General features: G+C 41.2%; 1 protein-coding gene across 3 annotated transcripts in view; it reads right to left on the minus strand.

The window, feature by feature from the left end:
* The window catches only part of dachd (dachshund d), a 328,728-nt gene that overhangs the window by 32,308 nt on the left and 276,940 nt on the right, over positions 1-19,480 (minus strand). For all 3 annotated transcript variants that reach the window (XM_065026501.1, XM_065026526.1, XM_065026482.1), the window contains exon 7: positions 940-1,085. In XM_065026501.1, coding sequence (XP_064882573.1) covers positions 940-1,085 — 146 coding nt within the window. The remainder of the gene's footprint in view (positions 1-939; positions 1,086-19,480) is intronic.

The raw sequence follows: 19,480 nt of genomic DNA on the forward strand, positions 1-19,480 counted from the left end.
CTCTATAGTATTGCTAAGGCATACCTGCAGAGTATTACTAAGACATACTTGTATAGCATTGCTAAGGCCTACCTGTATAGCATTGCTAAGGCATACCTGTAGAGTATTACTAAGACATACTTGTATATTATTGCTACGATCTACCTGTAAACTATTGCTAAGGCTTACCTGTAGAGTATTGCTAAGGCCTACCTGTATAGTATTGCTAAGGCCTTCCTGTATAGAGAAGAAAAAGCCTGGAAGGAGGAGAGATGACTAGAAACAATTTGTTTGACCATTTTATGTGTGGATTCATTGTTGAGTAGAGGACCTTGTGCATTTCAAGTAAAATAACAACTCAATGTTTATATCCCTGGACAAATTAGCTAGCAACAGCAAGCTAGCTAAATAGGACAAATTAGCTAGCAAGTGCAAGCTAACTAGCTAAATTGCCATAAATATTTAATGCTTTTCAACCTGTCCCCAAATTAATATAATTGGTTCAGAGTTTGTTTAGATATTTGAACCTGCGTGTCGTGATCGCGTTTGGTGTGGGGGGACAAATATATATTTATGCACGATGGCGCACCCGCGCAGCCGGTTTGGGTTCCGTGTCATAAGAGACGGTAGCAGCAATATTATGTACAAAATGAGTGAAAAACAATGCGAAAAAATAAACAAAATGGCAGTTGGTTAGGAGCCCGTAAAACAGCAGCCATCCCGTCTGGTGCCACTTTGAAGAATATAACATATATTTTTATTTGTTTAACACTTTTTGGGTTACTACATAATTCCATGTGTGTTATTTCATCATTTTCATGTCTTCACTATTATTCTACAAAGTAAGAAAATAGTAAAAATGAAGAAAAACCTTAAAATGAGTAGCTCTGTCCAAACCTGTCACTGGTACTGTAAGTGTATGTTAGTGAGGAGCACCTCGATTGGTTAGACCTACTGTACCTGTATGTTAGTGAGGAGATTCTCAATAGATGACAGGCCGTCTGGGAACAGGAATGGTGAAGGGAAGCCAGGTGGTAGACCTTGTCCAGCCAGTGACAGCCTCTCGTAGCTGTCTCTCGCCGTTGGGGTGCACATTGGATTGTCATCTGGAATACAGAACAAGTAAGGACATGATTCTTTACTGACAGCTTTGAAATAAAACACAGAACCTTACATAGTGGTTTATGTACTTTTTTTCAGCTGTGAGACATTTCGAATCATATGTTTAAGTATCCTACTGTGCATCCAAACAGTAGCTTGACTCTTATTGGTTGACAACAGTAGTTGTATAAGTACTGAAGTCTATGACTCAGTCAATCAGTGCTCTCAGGTCCACTCTGATAGACAATCCAGTCCAGGGCTAAATCTGAAAAGCATTTCTTAAAAAAGCAGTGCCTCCTTCTCAAATCACCTTAGATGAGAGGATTCAAGGTTTCTTCTCATCCAATGTTTTTCGAGAATGAGATCACAAGAACTCACAAAAAGACTATTGAGATTCACTCCAGTCTGCATTGTCTACTCTACACTGTCTCTCAGGGTCTAACCAAAGGGTTAACCTTCATCCATCCAGGACACAAATTCAGCTTTTCCCATTGAAGGGAGTAAATCATGTGGATTCCCAAATAAGAAGAAGCAGGCCTACAGAGCTCCATTACCTCGGCTGGATCAGCTTCCTTTGTGTACGCACGCACGGGTGCCTGTCAAACTTATAGGATGACATCATCCACCATTCATCACCAACAGAGGGCCAGGCAGGGCCCTGCCATCTGCTGTACACACTATCCATAACACACCAGGGAGAGAGAGAGCGAGAGAGTGGTGTGTGTATGCGTGTGTATGTGCAAAATATATATCTGTGTCATCATTGATATGTTTCTATATGTTTGCTTTGGTAATGTATGTGTTCAACACTTCCATGACAATAAAGACTTCTGAATTTAATTAAATTGAATTGAGAGAGAGCACTAGATAAAGAAAGAGAGAGAGAGATATTCCACTATGTCAGGAAGAGGTACCACTTTGCCAATAAAAACTTCTGAATTTAATTAAATTGAATTGAGAGAGAGATAGCTAGATAAAGAAAGAGAGAGTGAGAGAGAGACATTACACTCTGTCAGGAAGAGGTTCCACTTTATGTTTATGTCTGAAGAGCCTTAATAATAAGTCAACCACTTATACCACACACATGCACGCACACACGCAGCTTTATTTTTGCAAAATGTCAGGACTTTTTGGGTAGTGAAAATGTTTGACCATTACAAATCCTATTTTCCCTAACCCTAAACCTAACCCTACCCCTAACCTGACCGTAACCCCCCAAATCCCAACCTTAACCCTAACCCTAACCTCAACCCCAAAACCCTGAAACTAATCCTTAAAATAGCAATTGAAAAAATTGAGGACATGAAGTTCTGACTTTTCAAAAAAGTTATTTTGTTTCCTACCCTTTCAGAACATTCAGGTGAATTGTTAGGACATTAGGGTCCTGATAAGGTAGGAAAACAAGAACACACACACGCCTCAAAATGATATATTATATGTGCCATCAGTTGTTCCTCTTTCTCAATTTTGATCAAATCCACTCTATTTCCTCTAATGCTGCACCCTGACTGTGCTCTGTGCAGGTCCCCTCTCTCCCCTCTCATCCACTATTCATACATGTTTACGTGGCAGACTGAATGCTGCACAAAAACAGACAAACTCCCTCCTCACAGTCCCTCTCTCTCCTCTCTCTTTCCCTCCTCACGGTCTCTCTCACTCCCCCCTCTCGCTTTCTCTCTCTCCTCCCATCAATATTCACTAACGCCAGCCAAGTGGTAGGAACAGCTGGTCGGCCATTAATTAGTTTAAAGTATTTATTTCACCCATCCTCAGAGCAGATTGAACAAAAACATTGGAGATTATTTAGAGCATCTGCAAATGCCCTGGAAACATGGGCTCACCAGCAGGCAGTGGAGTGTTAGAGTGCTCGGATCCACAGTTTATAGAGTTTGTAATTTGGAAGAAAAGAATCTGTATACATTCTTGGGGAGAGGGAAAAAGAGAGTGGAATATGCACTGTTGGTCCGTGGAGAGCGGCAACAACCTCTCTGCTCTGTTTTCCTCCTCTTGTTTTATATTTCCCTCCTGTTGAATGGATGCCTAATGGATTCAAATCACTTTATCATTTGACTTCATTCAAAAATAATGAACTGCCTACTTTTAAGAAGTCACTTCTGTGGTAATTTGCTGTTGTTCATGTTTTTACTGCTTTATTGTGGGATGACTGAGCATATGAGAGAATGACATCCTCTCTAACAAGAGCTCCAGCGAAAAACTCATTTGACTGAGCATATGAGAGAATGGCATCCTCTCCAACAAGAGCTCCAGCGAAAAACTCATTTGGCTGAGCATATGAGAGAATGGCATCCTCTCCAACAAGAGCTCCAGCGAAAAACTCATTTGGCTGAGCATATGAGAGAATGGCATCCTCTCTAACAAGAGCTCCAGCGAAAAACTCATTTGACTGAGCATATGAGAGAATGGCATCCTCTCTAACAAGAGCTCCAGCAAAAACTCATTTGACTGAGCATATGAGAGAATGGCATCCTCTCTAACAAGAGCTCCAGCGAAAAACTCATTTGACTGAGCATATGAGAGAATGGCATCCTCTCCAACAAGAGCTCCAGCGAAAAACTCATTTGACTGAGCATATGAGAGAATGGCATCCTCCCTAACAAGAGCTCCAGCGAAAAACTCATTTGAAGCAAGATATATTTTTTTACTGTTACACTGAAATGAAACTACTATATAATATAAAATACTTGGCACATGATTGGAATGGCGCCTTAAAGCGGCTGACAACACTATCAACATAACCACCGAACTTCAACGACCTCTGTTGTTCATATACATATACAACATCTACCATTTGCATTCATTACATTACACTTCATATAGCCCCCTCTCTGATCACTACTGCAAATATCTCTGTCCAATAAAATCAGCATAACTGCTACCAACGCTAGTAGACTTCAACATAGTGCCCTTCAAGCTCATCACTAAGCTCAGGGCGATGGGTCTGAACCCTTCCCTGGGCAACTGGTTCCTGGACTTCCTGATGGGCCCGACCTCGGTGGTGAAGGTAGGCAACAACATCTCCTCCACACTGATGTTCAACACGGGGGCTCCATAGGGAGAGGGTGGAGAGGGTCAAAAGCTTAAAGTTCCTCGGCATCCACAACACTGACAACCTGAAATGGTCCCTTCACACAGACAGCATCGTGAAGAAGGTGCATTAGCACCTCTTCAACCTCAGGAGGCTGAAGAAATTCAGCTTGGCCCCTAAGACCCTCAAGAACTACAGATACACCATTGAGAGCATCCTGTCGGGCTGTATCACCGCCTGCTTACGGAAACTGCACCGCCTACAACCGCAGGGCTCTCCAGAGGGTGGTGTGGTCAGCCCAACGCATCACTGGGGTCACACTGCCTGCCCTCCAGGACATCAACAGCACCTGGTGTCACATAAAGGCCACCATTTGCCTTGATGACAGCTTTGCACAATCTTGACACAGTCTTGTTTAAAACTTTTTTGGTTACTACATTATGTATTTCATAGTTTTGATGTCTTTGCTATTGATCTACAATGTAGAAAATAGTCAAAATAAAGAAAAATCCTGGAATGAGTAGGTGTGCCCAAACTTATATATATATATATACTACCGTTGAAAAGTATGAGGTCACTTAGAAATGTCCTTGTTTCTGAGGCCAGCATCCCCGGAGTCGCCTCTTCACTGCTGACTTTGAGACTGGTGTTTTGCAGATACTATTTAATGAAGCTGCCAGTTGAGGACTTGTGAGGCATCTGTTTTTCTAGACACTAATGCACTTGTCAACTTGCTCAGTTGTGCATGTGCACCGGTGCCTCCCACTCCTCTTTCTATTCTGGTTAGAGCCAGTTTGCGCTGTTCTGTGAAGGGAGTAGTACAGTGTTCTACGAGATCTTCAGTTTCTTGCCAATTTCTCACATGGAACAGCCTTCATTTCTCAGAACAAGAATAGACTGACGATTTTCAGAAGAAAGGCTTTGTTTCTGGCCATTTAGAGCCTGAAATCGAACCCACAAATGTTGATGCTCCAAATACTCAACTAGTCTAAAGGCCAGTTTTATTGCGTCTTTAATCAACAGAACCGTTTTAAAATCATAAACTTGGATTAGCTAACACAATTTGCCATTGGAACACAGGAGTGATGGTTGCTGATAATGGGCCTCTGTACGCCTTTGTAGATATTCCATTAAAAATCTGCCATTTCCAGCTACAATAGTCATTTTCAACATTAAAAATGTCTACACTGTATTTCTGATCAATTTGATGTTATTTTTATTGTCATAAATAATGCTTTTCTTTCAAAAACAAGGACATTTCTAAGTGACCCCACATTTTTTGAACGGTCGTGTATATACGTATATATATATATTCTGATCTCTGCCATTGCTCGATCTGAAATATCTTCATTTATTTATTGTGTGTATTCTTTTATCTATTTTTTATTGCTAGGTATTACTGCACTGTTGGAGCTAGAAACACAGGCATTTAGCTGCACCTGCGATAACATTGATTTGATAGAAGGCCTGTTGTTGTAGCTTTGTAATTGATCTGTACTGTATACACTTTGTCCCTTATTTAGTGTTGGCATTCATCATAAATCATTGCTTTAACAAACTCCGGCTTTGCACTCAGCAGGTCTCCCCTTCTGCAACACGCCAGCAGATTACAGAGAATATTTGATCACTTTGTTGCAGAGGAAACATCCTGTCACGCGGCACCGGGAAAAGCAAACAGCTTTGTGTTTGGTTCCAGATAGACTCACAACTACAGAGCTGAACTGCACCGCTTGTCAGAGTACATGTAGTTTTCAACAAAAGAGGTGTGTGCGCAAATACAGGCAGGTTGACAAGAGCACATGGAAGCAAACAGTTAATTTAATCAATACTCAGTCATCACTGTTTGTTCAACTCCGTGTTTATTGCAGTGAAACTCCCGATTCGTTTTTTCTTCTTCAGGCTTTCACCAGGTCTGTCCTCAACTCCCTTCTCTTCATCTCCTCTCCTACATTCTCCTCTAATATTCTCCTTCCTTCCCTCTCCCCTACCACCCCTCTCCTCTATTCTCCTCTCCTCTGGCATGTGTTTGCATGTTTATTCTTCACCGTCGCTCCGGCATCATTGACTTCCAGTTAATTACAGCGACAGACGCTGGAGTGATGCTGGAATGGAGTGTTTTCAGGTGATACGTCTCCTCCAGCGAGCACTGCCAGCAGCAGCTGTGACAGCCTCTTGTGCTATACACACTGTAGGCTACTCTCTATGGTAAAAGTGTGGTAAAGGGCCTCCGCTGTGAAATACAACCCCCCCCCCCCCCCCCTCTCGCGTGTCTGCCATGTCACAAATAACATTTCATGCCACAACTGTTTTTGCTGGATAGTAACAGCCACAAATGAAAAATGGGGATGCAGTAGGCCTAAATACAATGGCGAATGAAATACAATAATTTAAAAAAGAAAGCCCCCATCCCTCTCTTCCTCTTCTCCTCCCTCCAGCCCTCAATAGCAGTTTGGAGTCCTTGACAGTGGGATAGCAATGATGAATCACCTATACAGTTAATTTTCTCACTCCACAATGTGCTGTGGTGCCTCTAAAACAGGAGGCCATGGAATTTATTTGACAAACTACGGATGTAAAAAAAAAAAAAATAATAATAAAAAAAAAAGATCACACACTTATCTCCAATTGACATGTTATTAGATTTGTGTTGTGCGAGGAGCGGCACTCGGACCTAGCTATGCTGAGGAGGGAGAAGAAGACGGTCTGCATGATAATGGGAGATAAAACATGTCTCAAATCCACTTGAAAGCCTTTGAAATGTTTGATGGAGAGTCGCAGAGAAGGGAAAGCGAGAGGAGGATGCAACTAAATACTGCCTCGGATTTAAATATGACAGACATGCATAGGCTATCTGCGGTAAATCAACAGGAAACCTTGGGAAATTGAGCCACAATCTCTGGATAAATAGCTGTAATTGACCTTGGGAGTTTGAAAATGTGCCATATGTTTTCTGGTTCCTGTGTTTGAATCCGGAGCTCCCTCGGGAGCTTTCAGTTGAGGGAGGGAAAGAGAAGAGGAGAAAATGACACATGAAGAGAGGGAGGGAGAGAGAGAGAGAGAGAGAGAGAGAGAGAGAGAGATACAAGGATAGATTAGGGTAATGTAAAAAGCTATATTGAGAAGCCAATAGAGAGAAAGAGGCAGGAGGAGGGAGCGAGTGGGAGAGAAAGAACAACTGGGCAAAAACTGGTTGAATTAACATTGTTTCCACGTCATTTCAACAAAATAATTGAATATGATGACGTTTAATCAATGTGGAAAACTAATTGGATTTGCAAAAAGTAATCAACGTAAGCTAATATTGTATTTTTTTCACCCAACTTTTAACTGAAATCCAATGACACGGTGAAATGTTCTGTTGATTTCACATTGAATTCACGTTTAGTTGACAACTCAACCAAATGTAAATCAAAACTAGATGTTGAACTGACATCTGTGCCCAGTGCGAAGATAGCGAGAGAGAGAGAGATAAAGAGAGACCGACCCAGGCAAGAGAAGAGCAGGAGACAGAGACGGAAGGCGAGAGCGCAAGAGAGAGAGAAAATCGAGATAGAGAAAATGCAGCCTCTCTCTGCAGGCTGTGCATTTAGCCGGGGCCAGGGAAGTCAGGGAAGTCAGTGTGGGAAGTCAGTGTGATCTATTGACAGGTGAAGCCTGTGTCCTTGCAAGCGGTGTGTTCCTCCCAAAAAGATAACGGAGTGCCAAAACCTGGAGGTTGTCAGTGGGGCAGACACAAAGCCGGACGGCGTGCTTTCAGCCAGGCACAATTACATTTGATTTGACCTGCCAGTAGAGTGGTTGAGGAGGGAGGAAGTTGTCCCCCTTCAAATGGAGTGGCTGTGACCTCTTAGGCTGCTAATAGAAGACGATGCGACTGTAGCGGTAGTTATTAGACTGTTTTTAACTTCACCTTGTGAAATAAACCCTTATGGACCGTTAGCTGTACAATGCATCTTGCTTCAAACGAGAAAGTAGCATTTGAAATAAGCAACATTGTATGTCAAAATAGTGATATTTAACTGTTGTATACTGAACAAAAATATGAAAGCAACATGTAAAGTGTTGGTCTACTGTTTTATATTCCAGTGTTCTATACCCACAAAATGCATATTTCTCATAATGTTGTGCACAAATTTGTTTATATCCCTGTTAGTGAACATTTCTCCTTTGCCAAGATAGTCAATCCACCTGACAGGTGTGGCATATAAAGAAACGCTGATTACACACATGATCATTACACACGTGCACCTTGTGCTGGTGACAATAAAAGGCCATTCTAAAATGTGCAGGTTTGTCACGATGCCACAGATGTCTCAAATATTGAGGACGGGTGGAATTGGCATGCTGACTGCATGAATGTCTACCAGAGCTGTTGCCAGATAATTGAATGTTAATTTCTCTATCATAAGCCTCCTCCAAAGTTGTTTTAGAGAATTTGGCAGTATGTCCAACCGGCCTCACAACCACAGACCACATGTAACTACGCCAGCCCAGGACCTCCACATCCGGCTTCTTCACCTGTGGGATCGCCTGAGACCAGCCACATGGAGAGCTGATGAAACTGAGGAGTATTTATGTCTGTAATAAAGTAATCTTGTTTGGCTGGGCCTAGCTCCGCAGTGGGTGGGCCTATGCCCTCTCAGGCCTACCCATGGCTGTGCCCCTGCCCAGCCATTTGAAATCCATAGATTAGGGCCTAATGAATTTATGAAAAATGTACAGATTTTCTTGTATGAACAGTAACTCAGTAAAATCATTGACATTTTGCATGTTTCATTTCTATTTTTGTTCAGTATAGTTACTGTGTATGTCACCTAAGCTGGACCTAACTGTCCAGTGTTGCTGACGTTCAGATAATGTTTGTTTCAGGGTGTACACAACATTCATCTGATGTTGAAATAATGTTGACAGAACAGCCTTTCAGAGTTCTTTAAAGGTTCCCAAAACATGTTGTGGGAACATAGTGGGTAAATTACAAGAGATATGTTCCCAAAACACAAACTATGCTCAGTTGTGATGAAATTCATACAGTGTTTAAGTTAGGTTGCACAGGACATTCCCTTAATGTAATAATGTTGACATAAATCCTAGTCGAAGTTCTTTAAAGGTTCCCAGAACGTTAAATGTAGGTATGGGAGTTGTCTGGGATGTTGCAATAATATTATTGTGATATTCACATAGGTTGCACAGAACATTTCCTCAATGTTGCACAATGTTCCCCAATTCCCAAATAAGTCCGTCTTTATGACCTTCATAGCATATATGTTTTAGATTTAACATAATATTCCATTGATGTTTACGCAATAAACATTTGACTTTGTCTTGGAGGTCCTCAGATCATTTCAAGAACATGTACAGATTGTTATATTTAGGTTTACCCATATTACCACAACATTCTCAGCACTGTTGTAGCTCCTTAAAGCATAAGAAAGCAGATTGGAATACATCCCCATTATGTTTCTCAACAGATTTAATGGAAATTCACATTTGAAGACTGTATTGCAGGTGATATAGAGACACGTGGCACATGACTTTCATAGGACAAATAAACAGCATTTAATCAAACATAAACATCTTTTTTACACTTCATATGTTGACAATCTACACATTATTTCATTGATAGGATATGTGAACAGCATTTAAATCATACAAACACAACCATATATTTTACACTTCATTTTTGTATTATTTGCATTTATTCCGGGGAAAACCCACTAAGACCATGGTCTCATTCCCAAGGGTGCCCTGATCGTAACAATACAACATCAAACAAAACAGCAATCAATACAAAACACAAACGTATGAAAAACCGTTACAGTCCTCAGCCACTAGGTCCTCAATGAACACCCTAAACTGCACAAGTGGCACCAGAACATCTAATTGTAATGAGATCTGAAAATGTATCCAGCAGTGAGGTGCATTAAAACAAAAGCGGATTGCCGAATTCGGTGGAGACCCGACGAACCTCAAGAGTTAACCAACCCTGTGACTGGGCTTGGTAACTCATGTCTTTATACCTCAACAACAAAGTTAGGTAGGTCGAAAGCCTGTGTAGAAGAGCTTTGTAAACAAAAAGGGAATAGTGAAGCGATTTACGCGACTTTAATAAAGAAGGATCAGCTTTTTGATACAGGAAGCAGTGATGAGTATTAAAACTGTCACCTGTGATGAAACGAAGGGCGTTATGGTAGACGGCATCCAAAGGTTTCTGAGTAGTGGCTGCTGCATTCTGGTAAATGGCGGCACCATAGTCAAGAACTGCCAGGAAAGTTAACTGTACAAGATCTATTTCTAAAAAAGAAGCCCACTTTAAATCTTAGCTCATCAATATGTTTTTTAAAATGTTAAATCCTTGTCAATCTAAATGCCCGGAACCCAGTCGATGGGACCATTCAATTAATAAATATGTAGTCCATATGATTTATTTTGTGAGAATTAGAGAACAACATATACTTAGTCTTTTCCACATTAAGTAAAAGTTTTAAACCAACTAGGGCAACAAAGCCAGATTGCAGCTCTAACAACACCTGGTCTACAGTTGGGGCAGTGGCATACATAACAGTATTGTCTGCATACAGATGAATATTACAAGTTTTAACAGATAAACCTATATTATTTATAGAAATAGTAAAGAGAGGCCTCCCGAGTGGCGCAGTGGTCTAAGGCACTGCATCGCAGTTGCTAGCTTTGCACCTAGAGATTCTGGGTTCGAGTCCAGGCTCTGTTGCAGCCAGCAGCAACCGGGAAACCCATGGGGTGGCGCACAATTGGCCCAGCATCGTCCGGGATAGGAGAGAGTTTGGCCGGCAGGGATGTCCTTGTCCCATCTCTCACTTGTGACTCCTGTCGCGGGCTGGGTACAGCGCACACTGACACAGTCACCAGGTCTACTGTGTTTCCTCCCACATTATGGTGCGGCTGACTTCCGGGTTAAGTGGGCATTGTGTTAAGAAGCAGCAAGGCTTGGTTGGGTTGTGTTTCGGAGGATGCACGGCTCTTGACCTTCGCCTCTCCCGAGTCCGTATGGGAGTTGCAGCGAAGAGACAAGACTGTAACCACCAATTGGATTGGGGGGGAAAATAAATATATATATAAATAAATTGTCAAGAGAATAGGTCCCAATACCGACCCCTGTGGTACACCTTTCATAATATCCAGGAAACTAGAAATCACACATTGTGTCCTGTCAGACAGATAATTCTCAAACCATGTGCAAGAAGCCTGATCCAGGCCTACATCAATCAACCTTTGAATGAAACTGTGATGGTCAAAGGTCTGTAAAGGCAGCACAAGGATTTGTATGATCTAAGCAATTTAACACATCTTCTAAAAGAAGCGTAGCAGCTGAAACTGTTCCGGTCTAAAACCGGATTGGTGCACATTAAGAATAGACTGGGAAGTAAAAAAAAGTTCTTAGTTGGCCAGGGATTCTAAAACTCTGGAAAGGCAAGATAATTTGGAGATTGGATGGTAGTTATCTAAGTCAGAAGGATCTCATCCTTTTTGTAGGGGAAGGACATGTGCCGCTCTCCAGATCTTAGGGATAACACCAGAAACAATTGACAAATTAAAGATATAGGTAAATGGTTCTGCAATAAGTGGGACAGAGAGCCACAGTAAGCAGGGATTAAGTGAATCAGCCCCTATGGATTTATTAACATCAATCTTTAGCAAAGCACTTAGTACATCATACACATCAAACATAAATTGAAATAAAGTTTGTAAATCTATTAGTGTATCATTCTCTAGTGACCTATCCTTTCAAACTGAAGCAAAAATGGTCATCACAGCAAATTTAAATTTGGTCTAGTATGGGACCAGAGGCTGTCAGAACCTGCTGGGGAAATGAGGGGGTGGAGTTTTGTTTAACAGATTTGACCACTTTCCAGAAGTAAACTGGATTACCAACACTTTTTGATACACAGCTCTGAAATATGTTGATTTTGCTTCTTTTTTATTATTTATTTTTTTTTTAAACTATTTTTCAAATGTCTGAAGGACTGCCAATAGTTCAATAGACATAGTTCAACAGTCCATTCTTACCCGATGTTAATTTCTTTATAGTTAGTGTAAATTCTGCATTTCTGACTGGATTTATAAATCAGAACGAAATAAAGACATCCTCTCTTTTAGTAGATTATATCTGAGCCTCAATTTCTGTTTATTAAAAAAAAAGCATGGTTATTAAACATGTGGAATTGAACTGGTAATCTTCAGCTTTGCAGTCAAATCATTAACCCTCTGTCCCACTAGGGATAGCTATGGTGTAGTGTTTTTTTCCGCCCCAGTCTAATATGGTCAATCAGGACACAGAACACAATAGTACTCGCCAGTTTGTAGTCCATAAAATAGTGACGTTTAACCATTGTTGTAAAAACACCTAAAGTAGGCTTTCACCATTTACAAACAGTGTATCCATAGGATGATTTTGGATTCCCCCTAAAGCAGGTATGTAGATACAGAGAACATATTGTAGAAACGTGTACATCCATACAGGAGAGATTCCTTTACTATGACTAAGACCGGCATATGTTGTGCATATGTCCAGGTTGGGTTGATACCCCACAAGGTCAGGATATCAACATCTGGGTACACACTACATAGGCACGCAGGCCCCCAGATGTTTTGGGACGGATTTTACTGGTAACATTTGGCTTCCAACCTCTTATCGCAGCAGGAAAATCAAGCCCTGTGTTCTCTCTCTCTCTCTCTTTCTTTTGAGAGAGAGAGAGAGAGAGAGAGAGAGAAGGTGAGCGGAATAATCAGTGTGGCCAGTGGGCCGTGTTTCCTAAACCCTCTCCTCCAAACATTACTGCCATAAAATTAGCGTCGGGGACGTTAAAACGCTGACATTTACCATGACTTTTGGGAAAGTGACACCCTCATATTTTCTCGTAGGATATCATTGTATTTCAACTGCCCTATGGGCTGAGCTTTTCCATTAATAACCAATTCAGTGTGTCACTCCATCCCTCCCTCTTTCTCTCTCTCTCTCCTCACTTCTCCCCTCTCTTTTTCTCACCCCCTTCGGTCTCTCTCTCTCTCTCTCTACCTCTCTTTATCCCATTCTCCCTATCCCCCCACCTATTTAATGTAACGACTCCTTTGGTTTGCTTTAATAGATTGAAACATATTCCCAAGGCCATGGGTAGACAGTGTCACGCAGATGGACAGGCTACATGGAGGAAATATTCATAAATCCTTAAGTGTCTGAGGGGCTGTCAGAGTAGACAGAAGGAAGCAACATTAACTCTGCTCAAAACAGATATGACACACTGATCTTTAGATTTCTCTTCAGTACAGACACACCAACCGCTTAGCTGGATGAATAATAAGCTATATGATATGAACTATTTGCATGTTAATGTTTCCAAGTCAGTAAAAAAAAAAGAATATGTGATGAGGTTGAATCAAAGTCAGTATATACTTTTTCTCCTAAATTTCATGATATCTCATTGATAGTTACAGTCTTGTCCCATCGCTGCAATTCCCGTATGGACTCAGGAGAGAGCCATGAGTCCTCAGAAACACAACCCTGCCAACCAGCACTAATGTGTCAGAGGAAACACCCTACAACTGCCGATCAAAGTCAGCGTGCGTGCATCTGGCCCGCCACAGCAGTCGCTAGAGCACGATAGGACAAGGATATCCCGGCCGGCCAAACCCTTCCCTGGGATTGAACCCGGGTCTGTAGTGACACTGCGATGTAGTGCTTTAGACTGTTGCACCACCCAGGAGGCCTCAACAACCCAACTTTTAACCTAAATCAAAAGACATGGGGAAAGTTTGTTGATTTCACATTGAATTCACAGTAGTTTACAACTCAATCAAATGTAAATCAAAACTATATGTTGATTTCAACTTCAATTCACAGTAGTTGATAACTCAATCAAATGTAAATCAAAACTAGATGTTGAACTGCCCAGTGGAAAGCCTTTCTTATGTATCAGCTAAATTCAACCATCAAATGTACTTATAAGGCCCTCTTACATCAGCTGATGTCTCAAAGTGCTGTACTGAAACCCAGCTTAAAACCCCAAACAGCAAGCATTGCAGGTGTAGAAGCACCAAAAGCAGAAGCAACAAACATCTCTTGACCAAAATACATTTACTAATTGTGGCAAAACAAAATGTTATTTAATTGCAAACTGCAATGTTAGCCATTTCTAAATATCAAATCAAATCAAATTTTATTTGTCACATACACATGGTTAGCAGATGTTAATGCGAGTGTAGCGAAATGCTTGTGCTTCTAGTTCCGACAATGCAGTGATAACCAACAAGTAATCTACCTAACAATTCCAAAACTACTGTCTTATACACAGTGTAAGGGGATAAGGAATATGTACATAAGGATATATGAATGAGTGATGGTACAGAGCAGCATACAGTAGATGGTATCGAGTACAGTATATACATATGAGATGAGTATGTAGACAAAGTAAACAAAGTGGCATAGTTAAAGTGGCTAGTGATACATGTATTACATAAGGATGCAGTCGATGATGTAGAGTACAGTATATACGTATGCATATGAGATGAATAATGTAGGGTAAGTAACATTATATAAGGTAGCATTGTTTAAAGTGGCTAGTGATATATTTACATCATTTCCCATTATTAAAGTGGCTGGAGTTGGGTCAGTGTCAATGACAGTGTGTTGGCAGCAGCCACTCAATGTTAGTGGTGGCTGTTTAACAGTCTGATGGCCTTGAGATAGAAGCTGTTTTTCAGTCTCTCGGTCCCAGCTTTGATGCACCTGTACTGACCTCGCCTTCTGGATGATAGCGGGGTGAACAGGCAGTGGTTCGGGTGGTTGATGTCCTTGATGATCTTTATGGCCTTCCTGTAACATCGGGTGGTGTAGGTGTCCTGGAGGGCAGGTAGTTTGCCCCCGGTGATGCGTTGTGCAGACCTCACTACCCTCTGGAGAGCCTTACGGTTGAGGGCGGAGCAGTTGCCGTACCAGGCGGTGATACAGCCCGCCAGGATGCTCTCGATTGTGCATCTGTAGAAGTTTGTGAGTGCTTTTGGTGACAAGCCGAATTTCTTCAGCCTCCTGAGGTTGAAGAGGCGCTGCTGCGCCTTCTTCACGACGCTGTCAGTGTGAGTGGACCAATTCAGTTTGTCTGTGATGTGTATGCCGAGGAACTTAAAACTTGCTACCCTCTCCACTACTGCTCCATCGATGTGGATAGGGGGGTGTTACCTCTGCTGTTTCCTGAAGTCCACAATCATCTCCTTAGTTTTGTTGACGTTGAGTGTGAGGTTATTTTCCTGATATAATATAATAATAATATAATATAGATATCAATTTAGCACAGCACCGTGTCAAAATCTTCTTTTTCAAACAAAAGAAGACATTCACAAGGTACTGACCCAGTGACCATAGCCTGGCATTAGATACAGAGAAGAAGAAACTAAACAGTCTGGGAATGAAAAGCACTTCCTAATCCACTGCTTAAAATATGACTCAGAGGGCTGGGCGGTATACCATATTGTACAATATACCAGTATTGATATATGGACTGTTTTGGGTTTCTCCTTTACCTTCTATAATGGTATTTGAATGTTTGGTTTGTTAAATGTTATGCACAGTGTGTAACGTCCATTTTTTAAGTTGACTTTGTTACTTGAGTCTTCTCTCTCCGCTCTCTCTGTCTCCATGCCATGTTCAACACAGACCCAGCCCCGCCTCCATTCACTCAAGGAGCGCATTTGTTGTTCCTCTGACCATGAGGCACTTGCGTTCAGTCTCTGCATGGTCAATGCAGCACATGCGACAATGTTGATGATAATGATGCTGTTTTCACTTTGCTTCTTAATATAAATCCACTAGCGTTCTATAATTACACTATTAGTTTGAGTTTCTTACATCTGGGCCTAAATCTTGTTAGCCGCTAATCACTAACACTAATCACTAATTCTAATCGCTAGCTAGCTAATAAATGTACTGAGTCAGATCAAACGTAACTAGCTATACAGCCTGATAACACCAGTGATGGTGTAGACCTACATCTACAGTACCAGTCAAAAGTTTGAATACACTTACTCATTAAAGGATTTTTCTTTATTTTTACTATTTTCTACAGTGTAGAAGAATATCGACAACATCAAAACTATGAAATAACACATATGCAATCATGTAGTAACCAAAACATTTTAAACAAATTAAAATATATTTTAGATTCTTCAAAGTAGCCACCCTTTTGCCATGATGACAGCTTTGCACACTGTTGGCATTCTCTCAACCAGCTGCACCTGGAATGCTTTTCCAACAGTCTTGAAGGAGTTCCCACATATGCTGAGCACTTATTGGCTGCTTTTTTTTCACTCTGCGGTCAAACTCATCCCAAACCATCTCAATTGGGTTGAGGTCATGTGATTGTGCAGGCCAGGTCATCAGATGCAGCACTCCATCACTCTCCTACTTGGTCAAATAGCCCTTACACAGCCTGGAGGTGTGTTGGGTCATTGTCCTGTTGAAAAACAAATTATAGTTCCACTAAGTGCAAACCAGATGGGATGGCGTATTGCTGCAGAATGCTGTGGTAGCCATGCTGGTTAAGTGTGCCTTGAATTCTAAATAAATCACATACAGTGTCAACAGCAAAAGCACCCCCACACCATCACACCTCCTCCATGCTTCACAGTGGGAACTACACATGCAGAGATCATGTCACAAGTGTAGAGAGGAGCAGGCAGGATGTGGTTGCAGGTTTAGAACTACTGAGTTTATTAAAGCACTATAATTATAAAAGCTGGACAAAACCAAAAGTGCAAAATAATAAAGTACCCAGGAAATAGTAGGAGAGATTCCTCTCAGGAAAACAAGCAATATTTACAATGACCGACAAAGACGAATGACAGAGGGAGTATAAACACAGTGATAGATTGGGTATTAGAACCAGGTGTGTGTAATGATGATGACAAGACAAGTCCGGAGTTGATGAGCGAAGGTTCAGCAGCAGGTTCAGCAGCAGCTAGAAGGCCGGCAATGCCGAACACATGAGCTGGACATGAGGGGGAGCCAAAGCGAAGGCTGGTGTGACATATCATCCATTCACCTACTCTCTGTCTCACAAAGACATGGTGGTTAGAACCAAAAATCGCAAATTTGGACTCATCAGACCAAAGAACAGATTTCCACTGGTCTAATATCCATTGCTCGTGTTTCTTGGCCCAAGCAAGTCTCTTCTTCTTATTGGTGTCCTTAAGTTGTGGTTTGACCCAATTTGACCCTGAAGGCCTGATTCACACAGTCTCCTCTGAACAGTTGATGTTGAGATGTGTCTGTGAAGCATTTATTTGGGCTGCAATTTCTGAGGTTGGTAACTCTAATGAACTTATTAACAGCAAAGTTAACTCTGGGTCTTCCTTTCCCATGGCGGTCCTCATGAGAGCCAGTTTCGTCATAGCGCATGATGGTTTTTGCGACTACACTTGAAGAAACTAGAATTTTTCCAGATTGACTGACGTTCACATCTTCATGTTCTTGCCATAATATGGACTTAATATGGTCATAATATGGTCATTTACCGAATAGGACTGTTTCCTGTATACCACCCTACCTTGCCACAACACAACTGATTGGCTCGAATGCATTAAGGAAATAAATTGCACAAATGAACTTTTAACAAGGCACACCTGTTAATTGAAATGCATTCCAGTTCTCATGAAGCTGGTTGAGAGAATGCCAAGAGTGTGCAAAGCTGTCATCGAGGCAAAGAGTGGCTATTTTGAAGAATATCAAATAGAAAATATATTTTTATTTGTTTAACACTTTTTTGGATACTATATGATTTCATATGTGTTATTTCACATGTTTGATGTCTTCACTATTATTCTACAATGAAGAAAATAGTACAAAATAAAGGAAAACCCTGTAATGCGCAGGTGTGTCCAAACATTTGACTGGTACTGTACATGTTTTTTGTAAAACAGTATCTTCCAAATCAAATATGAGGAATACGCAAAGCAAGAATATGTTAGCTACGTGAAGTAGCCTATTTTCCTACTTCATTGTCCTACATGAAGTAGCTAAGAGAAAACATTCAATGTAACCAAATATTATAGGGTGCCCTAGAAAACACTTGTCAACACTTTGGGTTCCCACCCTGCCTATCGCAATAATAGCATTTTCATAAATGTTTTATGTCAAACACCATATTCAAAGTGCACACCATTACATTGAATTGATAATGCCTTCGAAGCCAGTGTTTGGAGGATATATTGGCATGGGTGTTGTTTGTTGAGGGCCGGCAAACGGTGCCAATATTTCTTCCACACACTGGCTTCGAGGGCATTATCACTTTTATACAATGGCTTACCAGCATATTCAAATAGTGATTGACATATTTTAATAAACAATCTTATTTAGATTATTTATTCATACTATTTCGTCCTTCCACAAGATATACAGTGGCATGCGAAAGTATTCACCCTCCTTGGCATTTTTCCTATTTTTTTGCCTTACAACCTGGAATTAAAATATATATTTTTTGGAGGGTTTGTATTATTTGACATAAACAACATGCCTACCACTGATGCAAAACATGTTTTATTGTGAAACAAACAAGAAATAAGACAAAATAACAGAAGACTTGAGCGTGCATAACTATGCGCCCCCCCCCCAAAGTCAATACTTTCTAGAGCCACCTTTTGCAGCAATTACATTTGCAAATTCTCTTTGGGTATGTCTTCATAAGCTTGGCACATCTAGCTACTGGGATTTTTGCCCATTCTTCAAGGTAAAACTGCTCCAGCTCTTTCAAGTTGGATGGGTTCCGCTTGTGTACAGCAATCTTTAAGTCATACCACAGATTCTCAATACGATTGCGGTCTGGGCTTTGACTAGGCCATTCCAAAACATTTAAATGTTTCCCCTTAAACCACTCGAGTGTTGCTTCAGCAGTATGCTTAGGGTCATTGTTCTGCTGGAAGGTGAACCTCTGTCCCAGTCTCAAATCTATGGAAGACTAAAACACATTTCCCTCAAGAATTTCCCTGGATTTAGCTCCATCCATCATTCCTATAATTCTGACCAGTTTTCCAGTCCCTGCCGATGAAAAACATCCCCACTGCATGATGCTGCCACCACCATGCTTCACTGTGGGGATGGTGTTCTCGGGGTGATGAAAGGTGTTGGATTTGCTCCAGCCATAGCATTTTCCTTGATGGCCAAAAAGCTCAATTTTAGTTTCATCTGACCAGAGTACCTTCTTCCATATGTTTGGGGAGTCTCCCACATGCCTTTTGGTGAACACCAAACGTGTTTGCTGCTATTTTCTTTAAGCAATGGTTTTTTTCTGGCCACTCTTCCATAAAGCCCAGCTCTGTGGAGTGTACGGCTTA

This window comes from Oncorhynchus nerka, linkage group LG1 (assembly GCF_034236695.1).
Source record: "Oncorhynchus nerka isolate Pitt River linkage group LG1, Oner_Uvic_2.0, whole genome shotgun sequence".
Classification (NCBI taxonomy): Eukaryota; Metazoa; Chordata; class Actinopteri; order Salmoniformes; family Salmonidae; genus Oncorhynchus; species Oncorhynchus nerka.